The sequence below is a fragment of the Trachypithecus francoisi genome, unplaced genomic scaffold (assembly GCF_009764315.1).
Source record: "Trachypithecus francoisi isolate TF-2019V2 unplaced genomic scaffold, Tfra_2.0 Lachesis_group13, whole genome shotgun sequence".
NCBI lineage: Eukaryota > Metazoa > Chordata > Mammalia > Primates > Cercopithecidae > Trachypithecus > Trachypithecus francoisi.
The window spans coordinates 36045955-36059661 of NW_022681458.1; the positions used below are offsets into that span (position 1 = coordinate 36045955).

General features: G+C 39.5%; 1 protein-coding gene across 4 annotated transcripts in view; it reads right to left on the reverse strand.

Annotated features, from left to right (window-relative positions):
• PARD3B (par-3 family cell polarity regulator beta) overlaps positions 1 to 13707 on the reverse strand; it is a 1137826-nt gene that overhangs the window by 442632 nt on the left and 681487 nt on the right. For all 4 annotated transcript variants that reach the window (XM_033230595.1, XM_033230594.1, XM_033230597.1 and 1 more), the window contains one exon: positions 12582 to 12714. In XM_033230595.1, coding sequence (XP_033086486.1) covers positions 12582 to 12714 — 133 coding nt within the window. The remainder of the gene's footprint in view (positions 1 to 12581; positions 12715 to 13707) is intronic.

A 13707-nucleotide genomic window follows, 5' to 3' on the forward strand; every position in this document is an offset into this window, starting at 1 on the left:
CCTCACTCTCTCTTCCTTTCCCCTACTATATCACCTGAAAGCCAGGTGACGAGGTGCCCAGCCACCAGGGGAAGAAGCCTAGGTCCTGTAATGACTGCATGGAACACAGCTGCCGAACCTCATTGTGCAGTGATAGGACCAGGAAATAGACTTTCACTGTCTATATCTATCCAGTGACACTTTAGGTTTATCTATTAATTAATATTAGGTAAAGTAATTCTTGGATAGCATATATCAAATGCCATTTCTGCAATGAACTATGTATGTATGTATTGTTCTATCAAGCTATTATTTATTTATCTACATCTATTTCTTTTACTAGACTGTAGATAACTTTCCCCTCATGTTCCTCTTTCTCGTTTTCCATGTCTTCTACAGCCTCTTCTCTGGCTAGTTTTATTATAATCATTAAATTTAATTTTTATTACACAGATGTGAATGATTTATGGTTCTTTATGTGTTTCTGTGTTTTTATGTGTGTGTGTGTGTTTTTAAGTGGTGATCAGTGCAAAGGTAAGTATCTTGTTTGTTGAGGTAAGTATCTTATTTGTTGACTCTATCCTTGTTACTTTTTTTTTTGAGACAGAATCTCGCTCTGTCTCCCAGGCTGGAGTGCAGTGGCACCATCTCAGCTCACTGCAAGCTCCGCCTCCCGGGTTCACGCCATTCTCCTGCTTCAGCCTCCAGAGTAGCTGGGACTACAGGCGCCTGCCACCATGCTCAGTTAATTTTTCGTATTTTAAGTTGAGAAGGGGTTTCACCGTGTAAGCCAGGATGGTCTTGATCGCCTGACCTTGTGATCCGCCAGCCTTGGCCTCCCAAAGTGCTGGGATTACAGGCGTGAGCCACTGCGCCCCGCCCCTTGTTACATTTTCTTAAACAACATATTCGGATGCTGTAAGGAATTTTTATTTTCCTCTGGGCCCAAACACCTTTTTAAAGCCCTTGTTTCAGTGTAAAAGTCTGGAATTCTTATCTCCTATAATAATATTTCTGGATTTCTTTGAGTGTATGAGGTACAGTCTTCTGGATGGTCATTTCATATATACCTATGTCTGTAAATGTTGACATGGCACCCCCTGCAGTCATTACTTCATGGATGGCCAAATGGCTCTTCTTTTTAATTATCATCTTTTGTTGTTATCTGTGTTGTGGGATCTATCCCACCAAGACCATATCAGAAAAGAATTTGTAAAAGAGATTGTAACTTTAGACAAAAGGTCAGCAAGCTATGGCCCTGGTCCAAAACCACCTTGCCACCTGCCTTTGCAAATCAAGTTTTACTGAACAGCTATGCCTATTTGTTTATGTATTGTCTATGAGTGCTTCTGCTCTACAAAGGCAGAATTGAGTGGTGACAGAGACCTACAGTCCAAAACCTTAAATATTTACTTTCTTGCACTTTAAAGACTAAGTTTTTTGACTCCTGCTTCCGACTATTCTTAAGGACAATAATACTATTGCATTCGCCTTTCCACTCCTGATAGTGTATTCTGCACAATGGAGGTATCCAATAAACATTAGCCAGGAGCAAGATGGCCGAATAGGAACAGCTCCAGTCTCCAACTCCCAGCGCGAGCGACACAGAAGACCAGTGATTTCTGCATTTTCAACTGAGGTACTGGGGTCATCTCACTAGGGAGTGCCGGACAATTGGTGCTGGTCAGCTGCTGCAGCCTGACCAGTGAGAGCTGAAGCAGGGCGAGGCATCGCCTCACCTAGAAGCACAAGGGGGAAGGAAATCCGTTTTCCTAGCCAGGGGAACTGAGACACACAACACCTGGAAAATCGGGTAACTCCAACCCCAATACTGCGCTTTAAGGAAACAGGCACACCAGGAGAATATATCCCACACCTGGCCGGGAGGGTCCCACGCCCACGGAGCCTCCCTCACTGCTAACACAGCCGTCTGCGGCGATCTATCCGCAAGGCAGCAGCGAGGCTGGGGGAGGGGCGCCCGCCATTGCTGAGGCTTAAGTAGGTAAACAAAGCCGCTGGGAAGCTCGAACTGGGTGGAGCTCACAGCAGCTCAAGGAAGCCTGCCTGTCTCTGTAGACTCCACCTCTGGGGAGAGCGCACAGCTGAAGTCCAATAGGGGAAGCAGCGGGGGCAGGTGCAGACACGAACGACTCTGTCTGACAGCTTTGGGGAGAGCCGTGGATCTCCCAACGTGGAGGTTGAGATCTGAGAACAGACACACTGCCTGCTCAGGTGGGTCCCTGACCCCTGAGTAGCCTAGCTACTAGGGTCAGGGAGACATCCCCCACTAGGGGCAGTCTGACACCCCACACCTCACAGGGTGGAGTCACCCCTGAGAGGAAACTTCCAAAGGAAGAATCAGACAGGTACACTCGCTGTTCAGCAATATTCTATCTTCGGCAACCTCTGCTGCTGATACCCAGGCAAACAGGGTCTGGAGTGGACCTCAAGCAATCTCCAACAGACCAACAGACAGTCCTTCTGACTGTCAGACGGAAAACTATCAAACAGGAAAGACACCTATACCAAAACCCCATCAGTACGTCACCATCATCAAAGACCAGAGACAGATAAAACCACAAAGATGGGGAAGAAGAAGGGCAGAAAAGCTGGAAGTTCAAAAAATAAGAGCGCATCTCCCCCTGCAAAGGAGCGCAGCCCATCGCCAGCAACGGATCAAAGCTGGTCAGAGAATGACTTTGACGAGATGAGAGAAGAAGGCTTCAGTCCATCAAACTTCTCAGAGCTAAAGGAGGAATTACGTACCCAGCGCAAAGAAACTAAAAATCTTGAAAAAAGAGTGGAAGAATTGACAGCTAGACTAATTAATGCAGAGAAGATCATAAACGAAATGACAGAGATGAAAACCATGACACGAGAAATACGTGACAAATCCACAAGCTTCAGTAACCGACTCGATCAACTGGAAGAAAGAGTATCAGCCACTGAGGATCAAATGAATGAAATGAAGCGAGAAGAGAAACCAAAAGAAAAAAGAAGAAAAAGAAATGAACAAAGCCTGCAAGAAGTATGGGATTATGTAAAAAGAACAAATCTACGTCTGATTGGGGTGCCTGAAAGTGAGGGGGAAAATGGAACCAAGTTGGAAAACACTCTTCAGGATATCATCCAGGAGAACTTCCCCAACCTAGTAGGGCAGGCCAACATTCAAATTCAGGAAATACAGAGAACGCCACAAAGATATTCCTCCAGAAGAACAACTCCAAGACACATAATTGCCAGATTCACCAAAGTTGAAATGAAGGAAAAAATCTTAAGGGCAGCCAGAGAGAAAGGTCGGGTTACCCACAAAGGGAAGCCCATCAGACTAACAGCAGATCTCTCGGCAGAAACTCTACAAGCCAGAAGAGAGTGGGGGCCAATATTCAACGTTCTTAAAGAAAAGAATTTTCAACCCAGAATTTCATATCCAGCCAAACTACGTTTCATCAGTGAAGGAGAAATAAAATCCTTTACAGATAAGCAAATGCTTAGAGATTTTTGTCACCACCAGGCCTGCCTTACAAGAGACCCTGAAGGAAGCACGAAACATGGAAAGGAACAACCGGTACCAGCCATTGCAAAAACATGCCAAAATGTAAAGACCATCGAGGCTAGGAAGAAACTGCATCAACTAACGAGCAAAATAACCAGTTAATATTATAATGACAGGATCAAGTTCACACATAACAATATTAACCTTAAATGTTAATGGACTAAATGCTCCAATTAAAAGACACAGACTGGCAAACTGGATAAAGAGTCAAGACCCATCAGTCTGCTGTATTCAGGAGACCCATCTCACATGCAGAGACATACATAGGCTCAAAATAAATGGGTGGAGGAAGATCTACCAAGCAAATGGAGAACAAAAAAAAGCAGGGGTTGCAATCCTAGTCTCTGATAAAACAGACTTTAAACCATCAAAGATCAAAAGAGACAAAGAAGGCCATTATATAATGGTAAAGGGATCAATTCAACAGGAAGAGCTAACTCTCCTAAATATATATGCACCCAATACAGGAGCACCCAGATTCATAAAGCAAGTCCTTAGAGACCTACAAAGAGACTTAGACTCCCATACAATAATAATGGGAGACTTCAACACTCCACTGTCAACATTAGACAGATCAACGAGACAGAAAGTTAACAAGGATATCCAGGAATTGAACTCATCTCTGCACCAAGCGGACCTAATAGACATCTATAGAACTCTCCACCCCAAATCAACAGAATATACATTCTTCTCAGCACCACATCGCACTTATTCCAAAATTGACCACTTAATTGGAAGTAAAGCACTCCTCAGCAAATGTAAAAGAACAGAAATTATAACAAACTGTCTCTCAGACCACAGTGGAATCAAACTAGAACTCAAGACTAAGAAACTCAATCAAAACCGCTCAACTACATGGAAACTGAACAACCTGCTCCTGAATGACTACTGGGTACATAACGAAATGAAAGCAGAAATAAAGATGTTCTTTGAAACCAATGAGAACAAAGATACAACATACCAGAATCTCTGGGACACATTTAAAGCAGTGTGTAGAGGGAAATTTATAGCACTAAATGCCCACAAGAGAAAGCAGGAAAGATCTAAAATTGACACTCTAACATCACAATTAAAAGAACCAGAGAGGCAAGAGCAAACACATTCAAAAGCTAGCAGAAGGCAAGAAATAACGAAGATCAGAGCAGAACTGAAGGAGATAGAGACACAAAAAACCCTCCAAAAAATCAATGAATCCAGGAGTTGGTTTTTTGAAAAGATCAACAAAATTGACAGACCGCTAGCAAGACTAATAAAGAAGAAAAGAGAGAGGAATCAAATAGACGCAATAAAAAATGATAAAGGGGATATCACCACTGAACCCACAGAAATACAAACAACCATCAGAGAATACTATAAACGCCTCTACGCAAATCAACTAGAAAATCTAGAAGAAATGGATAATTTCCTGGACACTTACACTCTCCCAAGACTAAACCAGGAAGAAGTTGAATCCCTGAATAGACCAAGAGCAGGCTCTGAAATTGAGGCAACAATTAATAGCCTACCCACCAAAAAAAGTCCAGGACCAGATGGATTCACAGCTGAATTCTACCAGAGGTACAAGGAGGAGCTGGTACCATTCCTTCTGAAACTATTCAAATCAATAGAAAAAGAGGGAATCCTTCCTAATTCATTTTTTGAGGCCAACATCATCCTGATACCAAAGCCTGGCAGAGACACAACAAAAAAAGAGAATTTTAGACCAATATCCCTGATGAACATCGATGCAAAAATCCTCAATAAAATACTGGCAAATCGGATTCAGCAGCACATCAAAAAGCTTATCCACCATGATCAAGTGGGCTTCATCCCTGGGATGCAAGGCTGGTTCAACATTCGCATATCAATAAATGTAATCCAGCATATAAACAGAACCAAAGACAAGAACCACATGATTATTCCAATAGATGCAGAAAAGGCTTTTGACAAAATTCAACAGCCCTTCATGCTAAAAACGCTCAATAAATTCGGTATTGATGGAACGTACCTCAAAATAATAAGAGCTATTTATGACAAACCCACAGCTAATATCATACTGAATGGGCAAAAACTGGAAAAATTCCCTTTGAAAACTGGCACAAGACAGGGATGCCCTCTCTCACCACTCCTATTCAACATAGTGTTGGAAGTTCTGGCTAGGGCAATCAGGCAAGAGAAAGAAATCAAGGGTATCCAGTTAGGAAAAGAAGAAGTCAAATTGTCCCTGTTTGCAGATGACATGATTGTATATTTAGAAAACCCCATCGTCTCAGCCCAAAATCTCCTTAAGCTGATAAGCAACTTCAGCAAAGTCTCAGGATACAAAATTAATGTGCAAAAATCACAAGCATTCTTATACACCAGTAACAGACAAGCAGAGAGCCAAATCAGGAATGAACTTCCATTCACAATTGCTTCAAAGAGAATAAAATACCTAGGAATCCAGCTTACAAGGGATGTAAAGGACCTCTTCAAGGAGAACTACAAACCACTGCTCAGTGAAATCAAAGAGGACACTAACAAATGGAAGAACATACCATGCTCATGGATAGGAAGAATCAATATCGTGAAAATGGCCATACTGCCCAAGGTGATTTATAGATTCAATGCCATCCCCATCAAGCTACCAATGACTTTCTTCACAGAATTGGAAAAAACTCCTTTAAAGTTCATATGGAACCAAAAAAGAGCCCACATTGCCAAGACAATCCTAAGTCAAAAGGACAAAGCTGGAGGCGTCACGCTACCTCACTTCAAACTATACTACAAGGCTACAGTAACCAAAACAGCATGGTACTGGTACCACAACAGAGATATAGACCAATGGAACAGAACAGAGTCCTCAGAAATAATACCACACACCTACAGCCATCTGATCTTTGACAAACCTGAGAGAAACAAGAAATGGGGAAAGGATTCCCTATTTAATAATGGTGCTGGGAAAATTGGCTAGCCATAAGTAGAAAGCTGAAACTGGATCCTTTCCTTACCCCTTTTACGAAGATGAATTCAAGATGGATTAGAGACTTAAATGTTAGATCTAATACCATAAAAACCCTAGAAGAAAACCTAGGTAGTACCATTCAGGACATAGGCATGGGCAAGGACTTCATGTCTAAAACACCAAAAGCAACGGCAGCAAAAGCCAAAATTGACAAATGGGATATGATTAAGGAGCTTTTGCACAGCTAAAGAAACTACCATCAGAGTGAACAGGCAACCTACAGAATGGGAGAAAATTTTTGCAATCTACTCATCTGACAAAGGGCTACTATCCAGAATCTACAAAGAACTCAAACAAATATACAAGAAAAAAACAAACAACCCCATCAAAAAGTGGGCAAAGGATATGAACAGACATTTCTTAGAAGAAGACATCCATACAGCCAACAGACACATGAAAAAATGCTCATCATCACTCGCCATCAGGGAAATGCAAATCAAAACCAAAATGAGATACCATCTCACACCAGTTAGAATGGCAATCATTAAGAAGTCAGGAAACAACAGGTGTTGGAGAGGATGTGGAGAAATAGGAACACTTTTACACTGTTGGTGGGATTGTAAACTAGTTCAACCATTATGGAAAACAGTATGGCAATTCCTCAAGGATCTAGAACTACATGTACCATATGACCCAGCCATCCCACTACTGGGTATATACCCAAAGGATTATAAATTACTCTACTACAAAGACACATGCACACGTTTGTTTATTGCGGCACTATTCACAATAGCAAAGACTTGGAATCAACCCAAATGTCCATCTGTGACAGACTGGATTAAGAAAATGTGGCACATATACGCCATGGAATACTATGCAGCCATCAAAAAGGATGAGTTTGCGTCCTTTGTAGGGACACGGATGCAGCTGGAAACCATCATTCTTAGCAAACCTATCACAAGAAGAGAAAACCAAACACCGCATGTTCTCACTCATAGGTGGGAACTGAACAATGAGATCACTTGGACTCGGGAAGGGGAACATCACACACTGGGGCCTGTCATGGGGAGGGGGGAGGAGGGAGGGATTGCATTGGGGAGTTATACATGATATAAATGATGAATTGATGGGTGCTGACGAGTTGATGGGTGCAGCACACCAACATGGCATAAGTATACATATGTAACAAACCTGCACGTTATGCACATGTACCCTAGAACTTAAAGTATAATAAAAAAAAAAAAAATTAGCCAAATTGAGACGTATAATTCAATCTTGGATAGTCATTCCAGACATAGTGCTTTACATGCTACAGAGGAGTAGATACCTGCTGGTCCCCAGGAGGATACACATTAGAAATAATTCTACTATGATGTGTCTCAGAGGACCCCAGGGAATATGGATCCAGTGAGACAGGTCACAGAACCACAACATTTGATTTGAGATGGAGATAAAAGGCCTAACTCAGTGGGTGGTGCTGAGCAGACTTGGGGGCAGTGGGTGCCTAAGACAGGATGCAGTTGAGCTGAAAGAGGAGAAGCAGGAGAAGAGCTATATGGGGGAGACAAGTGCAGTGAAATGAGAGGTAATGCTAACCAGAGGCAAACTGCATGAGGCGATTCCTCGGCCTAGGGTAAGATCTGGCAGCAAGATTCCTCAGAAAATACAGTGTTGGTGTATTTCATTACCATTCAAATGCTTAATAGGATTTTATAGTAAACCCTTGGGACACAACCTCCATCCCTATTACCATCTTGAAACATCACACTTATTTCACTATAGGCATTGCTAGCAGTTCTTCAGTATAAATGTGAATTTTCTGGTGCTATGATTTCTACAAACATTAGTTCTAAAAATGCCTTTTTCTGTGTAACAGCTTGGCAGGAATAAAAAATAAAATAAAATAACCAAGAACTGTGGGTGGTATGTATTATTACTACAAAAATAAATGGAACACAGAATATCAACATTGGATTTTTAAATATACAAAGGAAAGAAAAAAGGAAAGAAAAAAAAAAGTCAATGTTTTGGCTGTAACAGCTCCTCTCCTCACTAGACATTACACTTTGTCAAGTTAATCTTGCTTTTCTAAAGAAGATACTTGAAAAAATTGCTAATGGCAGTCAACACTCAGGTTTTATAAGCCTTAGTGGCCTGTTACCATCTGACATGGATCTGAAATTCAGGAACTCCCAATAGTCCCCTAAATATAAAATGTCATTAATATTAAAAAGAGGTGATGGCCATGCTCTTTTATAGCATCATGTTTACAAATTCTGCTATAATTTTTTGCTCTCTAAATCAATAGGCTTACATAAAAAGTAAGAAAATTCCATCTACTGGCCTCTAACAATGAAAATGTAATGATTCTGCATTTTGAGAGGCCTAAATCTTATAATCTAGCATTGTTGCACAGATCCACAAAGAAAATATAAGAACAGATTTTCTCTACTTTTGAAAAAAATAATGTTTAATGGAGTCACTTCTTAAAATAAATACATTTGTTATGCTAAGTTGGAAAATTGAGGTGGGGAAGAAAGAGAAACAGGAAACTTGCAGATAGTTAATTAATATATTTTTTTCACTGATGTAAAAATTGTTATAACTAAATCTATGTCCTGGGAAGAAAAGAACAGACCAAATCTCCCAGTGGTTGTCTGGGGCCACTTGGGCCCAAAGGACTCTATTTGTACCAAAGATATACAAAGTCTGAACGTTCTATTGAAGTTCCAAATGAAATTATTACTGTATTGTATTTTCAGCAAGTGCATGGAATGGATTTTCTTTTTTATTTATTTTTTTCTGGATGTATCCTCACACATTAACTACTTCTATGGTTTTATTAGTTTAGCCTTTGCTATTCTTCGCAGAGATATTATTTCATTTACTTAAGTATCTCAATGTCTTCTCAAAATACATCGTGTGTCACTTAATGAGGATATATTCTGAGAAAAGCACTGTTAGGCAATTTTGTCCTTGCATCAACATCATAGTGTACTTACTTAAACCTAGAAGGATTAGCCTACTTACTCTCGTAAGCTCTGTGGTATAGCTATTGCTCCTGGGCTACAATCCTGTACAGCATTTACTGAATATTATAGGCAATTACAGCACAATGGTATTTGTGTATCTAAACAGAAAAGCTACAGTGAAAACACAGTATAAAAGACAAAAAATGGTACACCTGCATAGGATACTTACCATGAATGGAGCTTGCAGGACTGGAAGTTGCTCTGGGTGAGTCAGTGAGTGAGGATATACTAGTAAATCTGAAGGCCTAGAACACTACTGTACGCTACTGTAGACATTATAGACACAATGCACTTAGGTTACACTACATTTCTAAAAAATATTTTCTTTCTTCAATAATCTCCGTAACTTTGTTACTTTATAATTTTGAATTTAACTTTTTGAATATTATGTAACAACAGCTTAAAACACAAACACATTGTACAGCTGTAGAAACATATTTTTTCTTTATATCTTTATCCTATAAGCTTTTTCTATTATACTTTTTTTAACCTTTTAAACTTTTTTGGTAAAAACTGAGACACAAGCACACATTAGCCTAGGCCTGGATAGGGTCAGGATTATCAATATCACTGTCTTCCACCTTCACATCGTATCCCACTGGAAGGTCTTCAGGGGCAGTAACAGGCACAGAGCTGTCATTTCCTATGATAACAACGCCTTCTTCTGGATACTTCCTAAAGGAACTGCCTGTGGCTGTTTACAGTTACTTTTTTTAAAAAAATAAGTAGAAGTGTACTCTAAAATGATGATGAAAAGTATACTATAGCATTAGGAATTTTTCAGCTCCATTATAATCTTACGGGACCACCATGATATATGTGGTCTCTTGTAGACCAAAATGTCATTATGTGGCACATAGCTGTATTTTACAGATACTAAAAATGAAACAAAAGGTACTTACTGTTCATTTAGATGTCACTGGTGTAACTAGGAATTAAACTCTAGACTTAGATAGACACTAGGCCACATGTTACTAGAGAATTAAATGGCAATTAAGTTATATAAAGTCTAGATATTTTAATACAGATGTCCACATTCATGATCATAAGGTAGAAAGAAGGCTGTTTTATTTTGCAGACAACTTGCCATTCCTTTCCCAGGCTCTTTTGCTATTGCAATTTAAGATTCCAGAAGGCAATCTTGGTCTGTCAAGAAAACTTTTAATTTCTTTCTTTCTTTTTTTTTTTTTTTTTTGCGATGGAGTCTCCTTGCTCTGTTGCCCAGGCTGGAGTGCAGTGGCACGATCTTGGCTCACTGCAAGCTCCGCCTCCCAGGTTCACACCATTCTCCTGCCTCAGCCTCCCGGGTAGCTGGGACTACAGGTGCCCATCACAATAATTTTTTTTGATGAGAAAAGACAAAATATTGAGTATTTTTAAAATCTGTATGCTAAGTAAAGTCAGCTTCTTCTTTTTTTTTCCCCCCCGAGCAGCTGGGATTACAGGCATGTGCCATCACAACTGGCTAATTTTATACATATATATACACATACACACACACACTTTTTTTTTTTTTTTAGTAGAGACAGGGTTTTGCCATGTTGGCCTTGAACTCTCGACCTTAGGTGATCTGCCCACCTCAGTCTCTGAAAGTACTGGGATTACAGGCGTGAGCCACCGTGCCTGGTCTAAAGTCAGCTTCTAATGGGCATTCTCAGTAGGTGAAAGGACTCCAATAGTTTCAAGAGACCAGTAACCAATGTAAGTCAGACACATGCTGTGGTTTGGAAGAGAAACTGAAGACAGGGAGACAAGGATTGAATCCAGACTCTGCATGTATCAAATATGCATTCTTGAGTAAATTATTCACTCTCTCTGACTTTCTAGATCTTTATTTGTAAAATGAAGATAATATTACCCACTTTGAGTCTGCATGCAAATTGCTCAACACAGTATCTAACAGACAGCAAACACTTAATAAATGGTAGCAGCTGTTGCTACTACTCTTGCTAAAATGGAGGAATTCCAAGGAATAAACAACATCCCATTCTAATGAGACAATTTAATTCTAGAGCCACCTCAGATTTATAAGTATGTTATGATGGAGTAATTTCACAGCTTGGAACTTGTTTCCACATAGTTAAATTATGATAACATCTTAAGTGTTCAAAATATAGGAACTGATTACATGATATATGGTACTTACCGTCAAAAGACACTATGCAACTACTGAATATGATATTGTAGAAGAGTATTCAATGACTAAGAGGCATATAATGTGCTAATTTTAAAAAACAATTTCCTAAACATTACATGCATTTCATTATTTCATTTTTTGTATAAATATTTTCATTAAAGAGTCCTGAAAGATATGCATAAATGTTATTGATTAGGATCTTTGATAGATAGAAGTACGAGTAAAATTAAGTTTTCTTTTTATTTATTTTCTCTAAATTTTCTGCAATGAATATGTATTGCTTTTGTAATAAAAAATTCATGTTATTAAAGAAAAGAGATACAGGGAGATGAAACAATTTTCTTGGTGACCTGAAGTATATTTTTTAAAAATCCAAGAGGAAAACCCAGATTTTTTACATCTGGAGTTGGCTAGAAATGTGATCCACATCAGATAATAAGGGAAGACAGTGTAGCAAGACAATAACAAGAACATTCCAACCATCACAAGATGGTTTCAGGTTAGGATATCTACCCATTTACCACGCTCATATTAGAATCGAGTATATTCTGTGAATCACGCTATGACCATTTTATGGATTATAAATCCATACATTTAAAAATGTTGGTAGTTATTTACACTTGGTAACTTCCAATATTAGAAGAGCTTAAAAAATAACAGTTTGCCATCTTTGATTCTCCAGTGATCATTTGTTTTATATATAACCCTCCATGTTTGGGGCAGCAAGCACAGAAAGTGTCACTTAAACTAGAGACATTGCCAGGAATCTGATTCACAAGTTCTGAGTCAGCTCTCGCCCCAATCTCTCAGTGTTTGTGACTCTGATTAACAAAGTCTGCACTTAGTCTAATTAACTCCCCTTTACTCTTTCTTTTTTTTTTTTTTTTTAGATAAAAAGGCATTTTTGTGTTTTCTCACTCCATTTGCAGTGGATAAAAATGGATAGACTCTTACCTTTCTGTTTGTCTTGTGGACTGTAAGCGCCAAGTGGATGCAGGGTACTGTCATCATTTCGCCTAGAGGTGGTTACAGCATTTTGACAGTTCTCAAAGCATGGCTTGGAAAATGCCCCGCACTCTGCAGGATCCTAAGAGATAAAAGTAAAAATTATATTTGCATTTTTAATATGTTCAAACTTGGTCAGTTGAAGCAAAGTGAAAGAATGATCACTGTATGAATAGTCTTTCAAGAGTCTATTACACTTAAGTCCTCAACTCTGGAAACTCAAAATGGCCCTATCAGTGAAAACATCTTTGAGTATAAAATAAAAAGTACTGACAATGTAGTGCTAAGGATTAGGAGTGCTGATAGCCAACACAAAAAAGGATTAACTTTATTATTCTCTTTTACCACTTACAACTGGCTTCTTTCAAATTTTCTTCCATCTGGGAGTACAGCTTGTGGCAGTGTCAACACAAGAATACAGTTCATGCCAAGGGTGTTTCTCTGCCAACCAGCTGGTTCCTCTCTCTCTCTGCGCCTAAGTGCATATGCTCTAGGACAAGTCAGAACTCAAGCAGGTTCACCTCTGAAATGCCACCAGTGTGTCTCTGTGCAGATACTAGGTCTTTGGCCAGGAGCTAAATCAAACGGCGGTGACAACGCCAGACAGCAGTTCTCCTGAGGGTTTTACCCCCTATATTTCCCCTTCCTATTTTGATTTTTACAGTCTGTAAACACATTCACAGTTTTCTGAAAACTGCTGTCTAGAATAACACCCCATGATCCATCTTCCACAGGTGCTGAAGAGGGAATTATTGGAGGAAGTTGATTATAGAGAACTCTTAACTATTTTTTTCAAAAAGGTTGCAGCAAAGAGAATTGGGGTTTGCTCTTCTTCGTATTATTTGTCTCAATAACAGATTTTAAGGAGGTAAATGATTTGGAAGCCATCTCATGACTGTTCCCTTGACCATTTGTGAGAAGAATGTACCACAAACAGCAGCACCCATCTGATTCCCAAAGCTCTTCTGAGAATAGCATTTGCCTAAACCAATGCACTGGATTTATATTTTCCTCTTTGGTTATAAAAATTCAGTGTCTAGCTAGTCAAACAAAATACCTAAAACATTCCATTTTT